The sequence below is a fragment of the Vigna unguiculata genome, chromosome 11 (genome assembly GCF_037176805.1).
Source record: "Vigna unguiculata cultivar grain cowpea cultivar isolate G323 ecotype 2 chromosome 11, ASM3717680v1, whole genome shotgun sequence".
Classification (NCBI taxonomy): Eukaryota; Viridiplantae; Streptophyta; class Magnoliopsida; order Fabales; family Fabaceae; genus Vigna; species Vigna unguiculata.
Genome location: NC_140802.1, coordinates 11236815 through 11249815, shown reverse-complemented (window position 1 = coordinate 11249815; position 13001 = coordinate 11236815). Strand labels below are relative to the sequence as shown.

The following is a 13001-nucleotide window of genomic DNA, read 5'->3' as shown; positions in this document are numbered from 1 at the left end:
ATGTGAAAAGATTAATTTTTTTGTCATTCAAACCTCTTCCATGCCCTCATTAATGAACCACAATGTGTGCAGTATCACAATAACTACAACATGTCTTCCGTCTGTTTTTTGTTTTTTAGGGTTCAAGTTTTCAGAACGTGTATTTTAATTAAAAAATGAATAACACAGCCTAGACATTCCTAAGTAAAGTTGATGCAAATTTTAATGTATGTGATTTCATTCGTAGGGACCTAAGTTAGCACAAAATTATGGTGATGGAGCCATTTGACTCACCAAATAAGATCTCCCTAGATGAAGATTTTGAAAGTCATATACCACATCAGCAGTATGAACAAGTAAATAGTGGTCTGGCTGAAAATGACTTTGTAGATGATATTCCACCCAAAGTACACATGTGTTTTGATAGCTTGGCTGCTGTAAAACAATTTTATAGAAATTACGGTATTAAATCCGGCTTTGGTATTCGAACAAGAACTTCAGCATGAGGCGAAGACAATGAAATCAACTACGTGAAGTTGGTTTGTTCACGTGAGGGGAATTATGTGTCCGCTATTCCTCTAGAATTGAAGACCGTCCCTACTAAAGCAAAACAGTGTAAAGCTTCAATCACCGCAGCAAAAAAGGACGGACAATGGTTTATAAGGAGCGTTGTAACTGAACACAGTCATGACATTAGTCCAAAGAAGTCCAGGCTAATACGGGGCAACCGTAAAGTTGATATGCATGCAAGGCAAACTTTTGAGACTAACGATGAAGCCGGTGTCCGGATCAACAAAAGTTTCTGATCCCTTGTGTGTGAAACAGGTGGATATGAACACGTTAACTTCATAGAACGTGATGTTCGCAACTACATTGGTCAACAAAGGCGAGCTTTGTGTAAGGATAGGGATGGGCAGGCGCTTCTACGTCATTTTTTCCAAATGCGGAAATTAAACAACGACTTTTTCTTCGAAATAGACATAGATGAAGACAACCGTATATGCAATGTTTTTTGGGCAGATGCTCGTAGTAGAGCGGCATGTAAGGATTTTGGTGATGTTGTTTCCTTTGACACCACATATTTAACCAACAAATATGACATGCCTTTCGCTCCTTTTGTGGGTGTTAATCACCATGGTCACTCAATTTTATTAGGTTGTGGTCTTGTATCAGCAGAAGACACAAAGTCGTTTATGTGGATTTTTGAATGCTGGCTTCGATGCATGTCTAACAAACCACTCCAAGGAATTGTTACCGACCAATGTAAGGCAATGCTTAATGCAATTGGAGAAGTTTTCTCCAATACCAAACATAGGTGGTGTCTATGGCACATAATGAAAAAAGTGCCAGAGAAATTGCAAAGTTACATAAACTACAAAACTATTAGGAGTGAATTGAAAAGACTAGTGTATGACTCAATCACGGTGGCTGACTTTGAGTTGGAATGGCAGGCATTTATTGAACAATATGATTTGAACACAAACGACTGGCTCACTACATTGTTTGAAGAGAGACATCGTTGGGTTCCTTGCTATCTAAAAAGTCAGTTTTGGGCTGGAATGTCGACCACCCAAAGGAGTGAAGGGTTGAACGCTTTTTTTGATGGCTTCATTAATTCGGAAACTAGTTTGCAACAATTTGTTGTGCAATATGACAACGCACTAAGGCGAAAGGCAGAAAAAGAATTTGAAGCTGACTTTGCATCCTCCAATACCACTGTTGCATGTGGATCACAATCTCTGATTGAAAGACAGTTTCAACTGGAGTACACGCACGCCAAATTTGCGGACGTGAAGAACGAATTTAGGGGAAAGATTAATTGTTTCGTGAAAAGTGTGTTTCAAGAAGGATGTATGTCGAAGTATACCATTAAGGAAGAGTGGTTATGGGAGGAAAAAAAATGCCACAAAATGCATAATGTTGTGCTTGACACACTGACAACAAATATCCAATGCAGTTGTATGTTGTTTGAGTTTAGGACATCATGTGTCGTCACAGCTTGTTGACTCTTGGACAAGAAGACATAGAGTGCGTGCCGCAAAAATATGTTCTCTGTCGATGGTCCAAAAATGTAAGGAGGAGACATAGTTTGATAATAGCGGGATACAATAGAAGTAATGACGACCCACGCATGCAAAGATACAAAATCTTATGCAAGAGCTTTTATGATTTAGCGGAGGTGGCATGTGACTCATACACTTCATCGAGGATGTTGTGCAATGAGCTAAATTCTATTGCAAAAGGATTAGGTGTTCCTACCAAATCAAATCCCTTTTTAGTTAATGAACATCGTGACATTGAAGACAATGACGGTGAACATCCAACTGTGACGAAGTGCACTAATGTTCGCAGCCCAGTACAGGTTAAGAGGAAGGGGAGACCTCGAAGTAACAGATTACAATCGACTATTGAAAAACTATCAAAGAGAAAGAAAACCAGTGCAGCAAAAAACAAGTCACAAAGAACTTTAGAGGTTTATATTCATGTCGGTGTATGATTTTACTTTTTTTTTAATTCGTTGGTTATTTATTGAACTAACGTGTTTGGGATGATTAGCAGGAATTTGTCGATGTCAATGTACCCTTACAGTCACAATGTACCGAATTGGAAGACGAAGCCAAGATTGGAGCATACATGCCGAACAATGGCTTCATGTCCCTATTGACATGTATGGAGGCAGACATTGTTGATAGTCAACTTTCTATGACAAGACTCATTTGACAATAGGTGCCTAGGTTTTCGCGGATGGCTATGTCGGTTGATGAATTGTTTTTTGGTACAAACTCTATTTTGTGCGTCCTTTTTGTTTTCCAATGTCATGTGCATGGGATACACAAACATAATGTCACTGGAATGATCGTGTTTGGGTATTACATGTGCTTAATTGGTGTCCGACAATGCCCACATTTACTTTTTGTTTGTGTTGGGGTTTTGATGTTATGAATATATTAATTGCATATTTATAAATCATTATGAAGTTAGTGGTTGGTTTCATTGTTCAGTGGCTCATCAATCCCATTTCATAATTTACATGATTGATCTTAATTACAAGTTAATCACAAAAACTGTGCAATGGATATTTGCAGACAACGGCAGTATGGTCAACATTTTACTTTTAATTCATCATATAGGTTGTCCAATTGTTACTCTTCATGCCCAAAGCGTTATTTCCAACACTAATGACTCATGCTTAATTGACCATTGAAACGAATATGTATAACTTTTGCCAACCTCTGAGGTCTTCCCAATAAGCGGACACGACTTTTGATAACCCCCCACCCACCCATATTTATTCACACACTCGAACCCTAATTGCAACCAAGTAGCAATTTCGTATCCTAGTTAAGCACAAATTAAGCACCACCGAATTCGCACCATGACCGCCAATGTAACTGCAACTGTTGGGGACAGGGATGTCGCAACCCAAGCATTTTCTGGGACGACGGTTTTGTGGACGTTCACCACCATCAACATACATGGCCAGGTATGCCTTTCAATTATATTCGCCCATGTCATCAATATGTGTAGGGTTCTAAATTATTTTGAAATGAGCTTTGAAGTTCAACTTGTGCATGTAGAACTTCACGTATGTAGATCGACATTTTTCTGCGGCATTCGAAAACGAACTGGACCCCCAATGGACTTTAGTTGATAGTTTTGGGAACACCTTTGTTGTCACCTACAACATGGATACATTGAATCCAAAATTAACCAATGGATGGAAAGACCTAGAGAAGATATACACCGACCAAATTGTGGACTCATATGTTCAACTTCGTTATGTCGGACGGAGGCAGTCACTTTCAAATAACATGTTTTGTTGGCCAATGCGAACCACACAATAAGGAGTCATTTTTATTAGGTGCTGCAATGCACCCTGGGACAACCCTATATGCTGTGAAGTTGACAAAATGTCAGGCACAAGCTAGCCATCTGGTAGTATCTGATCCTGAACTTTTAATGTGTTACTTTCAAACCTGTAAGTGCAATTTGGATATGGCCTGATCTGACCCCATATATACTTCTGTTATTGGACTGTTGGCAGGACCTTAATGTTTGTTTTGGTGACATCATCAGAAGCCTAGAAATGGATGTGGTATATCTTTTGACAAAAAGAAGTGGAGTAGAGTGCAAACTGTTGGTTTCCCGGACTAAGAGATCTACCAAGTTTGGACAAGGGTGGAGGCAGTTTTGTGTAGACAATCAGTTGAAGGAAGGAGACAAGTTGTGTTTGAGGTTGGCCATGTTCAGAAACATTGCATAATTGAGGTTTTCATCAATGGATGCAATTGTGATGTGGCAAAGTCCATTAATTTAATCTAATTTCATCATGTGGGATCTATCATTATGTTGTTAAAACAATTTTCTTATCATTCAAAGTTAATTACTTGTTCTGACCTTTTGGATCCATATATTTATGCAATTGGATTTATGTTACAGGCTATGAACATTGCATATTGTCAATTGTGTCGTTTAATTTTAACTTGGATATAAGTTAAATACCTTTGTGTTGAACTTGAAATATTTAAAAAAAAAAGGTATATTAACTGAAGTATCTGATTTATCTTTCTGTACAATACTGTTCCAAGAACTGGCGCAAATGTGGGGAGTAATGCATATGTAGGTGGGGATTTAATGCAAAGTTGTCTACATACATCATTCTTAATTCATTCATTTTGACATGTATTTATTTACATTATTCATTTCCAATTCAATTAATTAGGTGGGAGTACCTGTTACAAAAGCGGGGAGTTACTCCCACCTATGTGAGGAGTACAGTTGAACCTTATGATTACTGGTTCGACATGGTAAAAAACATATTTTAACTCTCCTTCTTACAACATTGACCATCATGTTACTCAATCACGAAGTGTAGTAGACCAATTCAAATTGAATGAAAGGAATTATGTGGTTTTTATATGGACACACAACTATATAAATAGCTGACGTCGATGTGGGGAGTAAAGACGTCGTATGTGGGGAAAGCAAAGTTTTTTGAATAAAGCTTCAGGACAAGCCAAAAAACTTTATTTAAAAGTGCTAAATACCTTATTCCTATTTCATTCCTTAAGAAAATAATTACTTTGCATGACCCAATTCTAATTGAATTAATTAAGTGGGAGTGTAGCCTCACAGGACCCCAAGTGTAAACCTGATACAAAAGCGGGGAGTAATTCGCAACTATATGGGGAGTACATTTGAACTTTTCAAACACATTTGCCACAATGTACAAAACTTTGTTTAACTCTCGTTTTTGGAGCATTGACCATCATGTAACTCAATCACAAAGTCCAATGGACCAATTCAAAATGAATTAACTGAAGTATGTGGACTTTAAATGTGCACTAAACTGTATAAACAGCTGACGCCGATGTGGAGACTAAGGACGCTGTATGTGGGGAGTTCAACCAAAGTTTTTTGAACAAGGCTGCAGGACCAGGCAATAAACATAATTTAAATGTGCGAAATCCGTTATTCCTATTTCATTCGTTAAGAAAAAAATTACTTTGCATGACTCAAGCGTTATCCAATTCCAATTGAATTAATTACGTGGGAGTCTAGCTTCATACCCCAAGTATAAACCTGTTACAAAAGCGGGGAGTAACTCGCAACTATGTGGGGAGTACACTTGGACTTTTGCAATACTGCTTCAACATTGAATAAACACTATTCTTAAGTCGCCTTTTTCGACCATTGACCATCAAGTAAATCAATCACGAAGTCTAATGGACCAATTAAAATTGAATTAAGTGAAGTATGTGGATTTAATATGTGCACACAACTGTATAAACAGCTCATGCCCATGTGGGGAGTAAGGACGCTATTTGTGGGGAGTTGTACCAAATTTTTTTGAACAAAGCTGCAGGACAAACCAATAAACTTATTTACAATGTGGTAAATACGTTATTCGTATTTCATTCGTTAAGAAACATATTCGTTTGCATAACCCAATTCCAATTCAATTAATTTAGTGGGAGTGTAGCCTCACAGGACTCCAAGTAAAAACCTATTACAAAAACGGGGAGTTAGTCGCCCCTATGTGGGGAGTACACTTAGACTTTTTCAATATTGCTTCCATGTTGAATAAAAACTCTTGTTAAATTTCCTTATTCGAGCATTCACCATGATGTAACTTAATGACGAAGTGAATCACGAAGTCTAGTACACCAATTAACATTGCATTCACTAAATTTTGTGCTTTTTCAACTACACAAACCGGTAAAAAACATTTGACGCAGATATGGGGACTTATGCATACATATGTGGGGAGTAAAGGCAAACGTTTTTAACAAAACTGCAGAAAAAGCGAACACAATTAATATAATGTGTAAACAGATCATTCGTGTTTGATTTAGCCCAACAAATATTCGTTTCCATTATCCAATCCCAATTCAAGAAATTTGGTGGGAGTGTAGACTTACTAGAGCCAAAATTCAAACCTGTAATGGTAAGTGGGGAGTTAAATGCACCTACTTGGGGAGTGGAGTTCAACTTAATCAGTACTGCTTGCATATTGTACACAACTTTATTTAAATCTCCTTATTGGACCATAAATAATTATGCAAATTATTGACGAAGTCCAGATCTCCAATTAACACTGCTTTCACTGAATTTTGTGCTTTTTGAACTCCACAATCATGTGTAAAACATTTCATGGAGATGTGGGGAGTTATGCATATATATTTGGGGACTTTGGGCAAACTTTTCTAAGAAAGCTGCAAAAAAAAACCCAATACAATGATTTTAAGTTTAGTAAATACATGAATAATATTCGATTCAGTCAGACATATATTCCTTACAATTATCCAAATCCAACCCAATTAATTTTTCGGTAATGTAGGCAAAGAAGAACAAAAATAAAAACCCCAAACTTTTGTCGTCTTCCATGGGTTCTCAACCTCTGTAGCCGTTTTGTCCTTCATCCTTCGTAGCCGTCTTCCATGGGTTCTCAACCTCTGTAGCAAAACTTTTGTCGAAGCCAACTTTACATCCACATGCGATTTTTCAGACTTTGCTTCGTCACCAAGTTGCAACGCTTCACGAATAATATTATTTTGCTTATCTTTTTCTCTCAGCCTCCATTCCCCACATATCTAAAATCAAAACCAAAACAAGCAAATTACTGTTACAGAAGAAAAAACATTGTTATCAAGAACAAATGGTTGCACAAAAAAAATACTTCGCTCTCCTGGAACAACTTCTCAATTCGTCTTGACTTGAAGTGAACATCCAGCACAATGAAAGTCTTTCTACAGCCCAAATCTGCACAAAACAACATGTTGCATTATTACATTTTAAACATTCTACAAATCAAGAATATTTATTAAATGAAGTTTAGTGTACCTGCAAAACTGGTGCTGCACCACTTAAGCAAAGCTCTCTCTGCCCGAGTGCCAAAAACCCGCGACTTAAACTTTTAACTAAAAAACTATGAACTGCCTTACCCCAATTGTAATTTGACAGTCCATCTATATCATCTAAAACACTACAAGGTATATTACTAATAGTTTTTGAATTCCTAGGAAAGTAAAGCACAACAAAACAAACAAATATGTACAAACGACAAACGTTATCAACTTTTTCAGAATCACTACCTACCAAAGCCTGAATGATTTCAATAACAGTTTCAACAATTACTATTTTGTCTTGCAGAAGTCCACCCACTACCCCACAAACAATTTTATCAAAATCTACATCTAACCCAACAACCAACAAACATAAAGACATGCAAATGTCAGCACAAGTAAACGGGATTGACCGTTGCATGACACGAAATGATTCCTGAACAGGTAGCCAACGCTTCAATAACTCAAGCAAAAGAGGGTTACATATCTGTAATGGTTGTTGCATGTCCAAACACCATTTGAATGGTGTACCCGGAATCCTTTCGCGATGCCTATCCAAGATTAACCCATTCATTTGGGCAATCCACTTTGTGTAAGAAAAAGTACGCAATCGAGCCTAACATTCAAAATATTTGAAAAAAATTAATACTTCATTTCGATTTATACAACAAATTCATGTCAACCCAATCTACAAATTACAACATACAAATACCTTCTCATTCAATCCACATTCACAAGCCATAACTTTATGATGACCAACTACTCCGGCCACTACCTTTTCATGGACAACAGGATCTTTCACTAACCCTCAAACTACCTGAACAAAATATGATATTCAAATGTTACACATAATATTTTTCTCTTTATTTTTCATAATGACCAACAATTATGGTTATTTAATGGAAAATTTTTATGAGTATAATCACACAGGCGCACAAATGAGAAGTCTAAAGTAACCAAATCAACATTATGGGGATGTAGGCACAAAGCAAAATATATTTCTTACACAACACAGAATACATGACATCGTTGAACAACCTCACATTCATAACCTGCCAGTATCGAAACCCTAGAAATCAAATACAAATGAAGTAACTGCCAACAATTTTACAATACAGACAACAACACACGAGGACACAGATACAGACTTAGAAAACATGGGGTTTCTTCAAAATTTTCAAGTACCCACACCTTTATAACACACAACACCGAACGGGAAAAATGGGTTCTCAAAAATTCAGTAACATTAACGATAACACCACCAAATAACTTTTCCCCAACAACATAAAAAACGAGCATGTACAAAACCAACTTGTTCGCAAAACAAGTCAAAATTTGACGAAAACGAGATTAACTTCATCATCAACCAACACAGTACGCAAATGTCAAATGGGGACCAAAAGAAACTTACAATGCAACGGGCACGACCACCAAATGGTTGCCGCCGACCAAGGAAGGTGGACCCAGAGTTCGCAAAACACTACCAACTCCAAAAGCTTCGTCTTCTGGATGATAGGGACTATCTTTTTCGCTTTCACTGATAACTATCCTCCACTAACGACGGCGAAATGCTTGCCGGAATTTCACTTTCACTGAACCACAAACTCCGACGACCTTACTTCCTACCTCTTTCTCTCGATTTCTCACTTCGCAACCCTCGGCCTCACTTTCCCCCTTTTCTCTCTTCACTTTCTCTCTCTAATGGACATTTAATTTCAGTTTTCTTTCTCTTTTCACCATACGTGTGAACTAACCTTTTCGTAATTACAATTTAAAAAAATCACTGTCATGTCACCTTTGTTAAAAACTTGTCAAAAAATTTTGTTGAAATATTATTATTCTTTACGAAAAGATAGGGAAAGAAAGAAGGAACTAAAGAAATGCCACCGGCCACGCCTCTTACACATGTCTAGAATTACGACACGCCTATAATCATGTGCCAAGTGATCGTGATAGTCAAACTGATACCTTGATTTCATTTTATAATTATTTTTTTTGAATTCAGCACATAAAAAATTACTTAAATACTGATTATTAATTTTCTTAAATAAAACCGTTGAAATTATAATATTTTAACACACATTGTGCACGTGAAGGGGTGGATTTATCTGGAAAGAATAGTAGATCCTTCCACAGAAAAAAATGGAGCTATTATCTTCTTCACCATTTTCAGCTGCAACAGTGTGTGTGTTGAGCGTGATCGTTGCTGTGATTCCGTTATGGGCGGTGAAGATGGTGAACGCGCTTTGGCTAAGGCCAAAGAGGTTGGAGAAACTTCTGAGAGCACAAGGTCTTCACGGTGACCCATACTCCCTTTCACCTCCTACCTCCAACCAAAATCAAAGTGAAGTGCAGCAACAAAAACCCGATTCTGAATCTTTTGCTCTCTCCGACGATGTGGCGCCTCGTTTATCCACCTCGCTGTACTATACTATCGCCAAATACGGTACCCTCCTTCCTAATATACTTAACTACTGTCATCGGAAGGATCCTTTTGGAAGAGTTGTTAACTTGATTTTTAATATTTATGGGATTAGATAAGTAGTTCTTTTATTTGTAAATTTATAAACCATTTAGCAGAAAAGGAAAGGACAACAATTCAAGGATTAAATTAATAATGATATACTGATGTGTCTGTGATTGAATTTGAAATACATTTATGTTTGTTTGAGGAAAGGACCACAACTCATTTAGTTTATAGCATTATAGTTCTCCAAATACTGTTTAAACATTTATCCAAATATAGCTTAACTACTTCTTAAGTTGTTAAAGCATTTTCAAGAAGTTGCTGATTTGTAAAGTATATGCAGGAAAGAAATCCTTTTTCTGGGAAGGAAGAACACCAAAGGTTATCATTTCGGAGCCAAATCAAATCAAAGAAGTCTTTAACAACATTCATAACTTACACAAGCCAAAGTTAAGTGGCAATGCTAAGTTCTTGATGAATGGTCTGTTAAGTTACGAGGGCGAGAAGTGGGCTAAACATCGACGGATTATCAACCCAGCATTCCACTTAGAAAAGTTTAAAGTAAGGTTATTCCTATAACTATAAACTTTGTAATGCATTAAGTGAGTTCAGATTTTCTATTAGTTTTTTTGTGTGATCTCTCTGTTGAGTTTTCTGATGTTGGTATATTAAAATAGTTTTAATATATTTTAAAATATCAAATCAGTGTATTTTGAAGCAAAGAGATGATAAAACAAATTCGGCAGAGTCCAAATTCACATTAAACTAGTGCCAATTATTCCTATATTGTTATGCAATCAGATACGGACATGTACTAAGTTTGTTAATGTATGTCTTAAGAGTTATACCAAGGATTTATGCTTAGTTAACCGTATGAAATATTTTATATAAACACTATATGAAAATGAATTCTTGATTTGTTCATGTTGTTTCTAATAAAAATCTGCCTTTTTCTCCCATAATATGACCTACATGATTCTAAATTTGCAGAATATGATACCAGCATTTTCTCAAAGCTGCTATGATATGATCAGCATGTGGGAGGGAATGTTGTCATCAGATGGAAAATGTGAGATTGACGTTTTTCCTTTCCTTCAAAATTTGAGTCGTGATGCAATTTCTAGAACAGCATTTGGAAGCAGCTATGCAGAAGGAGAGAAAATTTTTCAACTTCTGAAAATGCAGGGCTATCTTGTCATGATGACAGCAAAGTACAACAACATACCAATATTGAGGTAAGACCATATTGTTATTTAATTTGGTTTAAGACAATTAGTTAAGACTGTTCTGCTTTTACCAGAGCCAAAATCATCATGAAGTTAAGAATGTTACAAAATGTACAAAGGTTTTTCTCTGTCTACATTGTGGTGTCAACATTAAACTGAAACCTAGAAGAAAAGCTTTTTGCTGTCATTGGTTTGTCAATACAGATATAAAATTTTGGTTTGTCATTGGTTTGGCTGACTGGTATGATTTGCTCCTAAGTCATTTATGAGAATCCTCTATGGTTTCTTCCTTCATATACCTCACAACATAAAAGAAATGTAAATAATTGTTTCTCATCGAAAAATGATTGATCACGTACAGATTTTTATTTACCGAATGTCTCATCCTTAGTATATTTAATATCTTCCTTCATAGAGTATTGATCTCTGTTAATTTAGTTAAGATGGGAGTATAACACCTATAAACTAGTCCTTTCTTTCGATATTAACCTCTCTTTTTAGGTATCTACCAACAGCTATCAACAAGAAGATGAGAGCAGTTGATAAAGATATTCATGATTCAATTGAGGTTATCATAAAGAAAAAAGAGAAAGCCATGAAGAATGGAGAAACCTGCAATGAAGATTTATTAAGCATACTTTTGGAATCAAATAAAATGGAAACTCAGGGACATGGAAACGGTACGAGTGCTGGAATGACTTACGAAGAAGTAATTGGAGAATGCAAGTTGTTCTACTTAGCAGGGCAAGAGACGACTTCATCTTTGTTGGTCTGGGCAATGATTTTCTTGAGCAGGTATCCTGAATGGCAAGCACGAGCGAGAGAGGAAGTTCTTCATGTTTTTGGAAACCAAACTCCAAAATTTGATGGTTTAAGTCAGCTTAAAGTTGTAAGTGAAACATGGTTTCATTTGATTTGGTTATTGTTCTTATTTTTATTAATTAAAACAACATTTCATTCTAACTAGTGCCAAAATGTTTTTTCCATAGGTGACCATGGTTATATACGAGGTTCTAAGGTTATACCCTCCTACCATTTTCTTCAATCGCACTCTTCAGAAGGACATGAACCTTGGAAACCTATCACTACCTGCAGGAGTAAAGGTTGCGTTGCCGATATTTTTGCTTCATCAGGACGGTGATATCTGGGGTGATGATGCGAAGGAGTTCAACCCTCAAAGATTTTCTGAAGGAATTGCTAAGGCAACAAAGGGCCAACTTTCTTTTTACCCATTTGGATGGGGTCCTAGAATATGCATTGGCCAAAACTTTGCCTTGTTGGAAGCTAAGATAGTGTTGTCATTGCTTCTGCAGAATTTCTCATTTGAGCTTTCTCCTAATTATAAACATGCTCCAACGGCTGTGCTTAGTTTGCAGCCAAAACACGGGGCACCTATTGTTTTGCATAAACTACAAAATCCATCTTAGCTTTTTACCTTTTTCAAATATTGGAACTGGAATCACTGCTTGTGCAGCAAGACTATGCAAATGTACTCTTCATTCTTACTTGGTTCAGTGTTTTGCATTAGATTTGCGTGTCTGGAGACTGTAATATTAGTATATCTTGTACTTGGATTGAAAACCTTCTCTCAAAGAATCTAGCAGTGCTGTGTAGCATATCTATGGTTCGATGCAGAACAAAAGGTAATATTAGTGTTTTGTCACTTTGTTTAAATGCTGCCACTTAATACTTTTCTACAGCAGACCATGATAACAGGATCTCTTACATATTTTGTATTTTTAATTTTGTAATTTTATACTTTATAATTTTATTTTTTAATTTTTTAATTTTATGTTTCATAATTATATAATTTTACATTTCATTATTTTATATTTTATAATTTTATAATTTTGTAATCTTATATTTTATAATTTATAATTTTAGATTTTATTATTTTGCAATTTTGTAATTTTGTAATTTTATATTTTATAATTTTTATTTTAATTTTATATTTTCTATTTTCTATTTTTATGATTTTATGAT

At 36.1% G+C, this 13001-nt stretch overlaps 1 protein-coding gene and 1 pseudogene across 1 annotated transcript; both read left to right on the top strand.

Moving 5' to 3' along the window:
• Positions 1 to 254: 254 nt before the first annotated feature.
• Positions 255 to 2476, top strand: LOC146881000 (protein FAR1-RELATED SEQUENCE 5-like; annotated as a pseudogene).
• A 6932-nt stretch (positions 2477 to 9408) lies between these two features.
• LOC114168348 (11-oxo-beta-amyrin 30-oxidase-like) lies at positions 9409 to 12692 on the top strand. The gene is made up of 5 exons (XM_028053128.2): positions 9409 to 9771; positions 10136 to 10353; positions 10783 to 11027; positions 11520 to 11907; positions 12008 to 12692. Exons 1-5 carry the CDS (start codon positions 9468 to 9470, stop codon positions 12443 to 12445), a joined length of 1593 nt encoding a protein of 530 aa, XP_027908929.2. The 5' UTR covers positions 9409 to 9467; the 3' UTR covers positions 12446 to 12692.
• The last annotated feature ends 309 nt before the right edge of the window (positions 12693 to 13001 follow it).

What these genes read in the sequence shown, in the direction of transcription:
- LOC114168348 (XM_028053128.2), top strand. Translation starts at nt 9,468, where the DNA reads ATGGAGCTATTATCTTCTTCACCATTTTCAGCTGCAACAGTGTGTGTG. An exon ending in TCCACTTAGAAAAGTTTAAA is followed by an intron (nt 10,354 to 10,782) that starts GTAAGGTTATTC and finishes CTAAATTTGCAG; the next exon opens with AATATGATACCAGCATTTTC. An exon ending in GTTTAAGTCAGCTTAAAGTT is followed by an intron (nt 11,908 to 12,007) that starts GTAAGTGAAACA and finishes TTTTTTCCATAG; the next exon opens with GTGACCATGGTTATATACGA.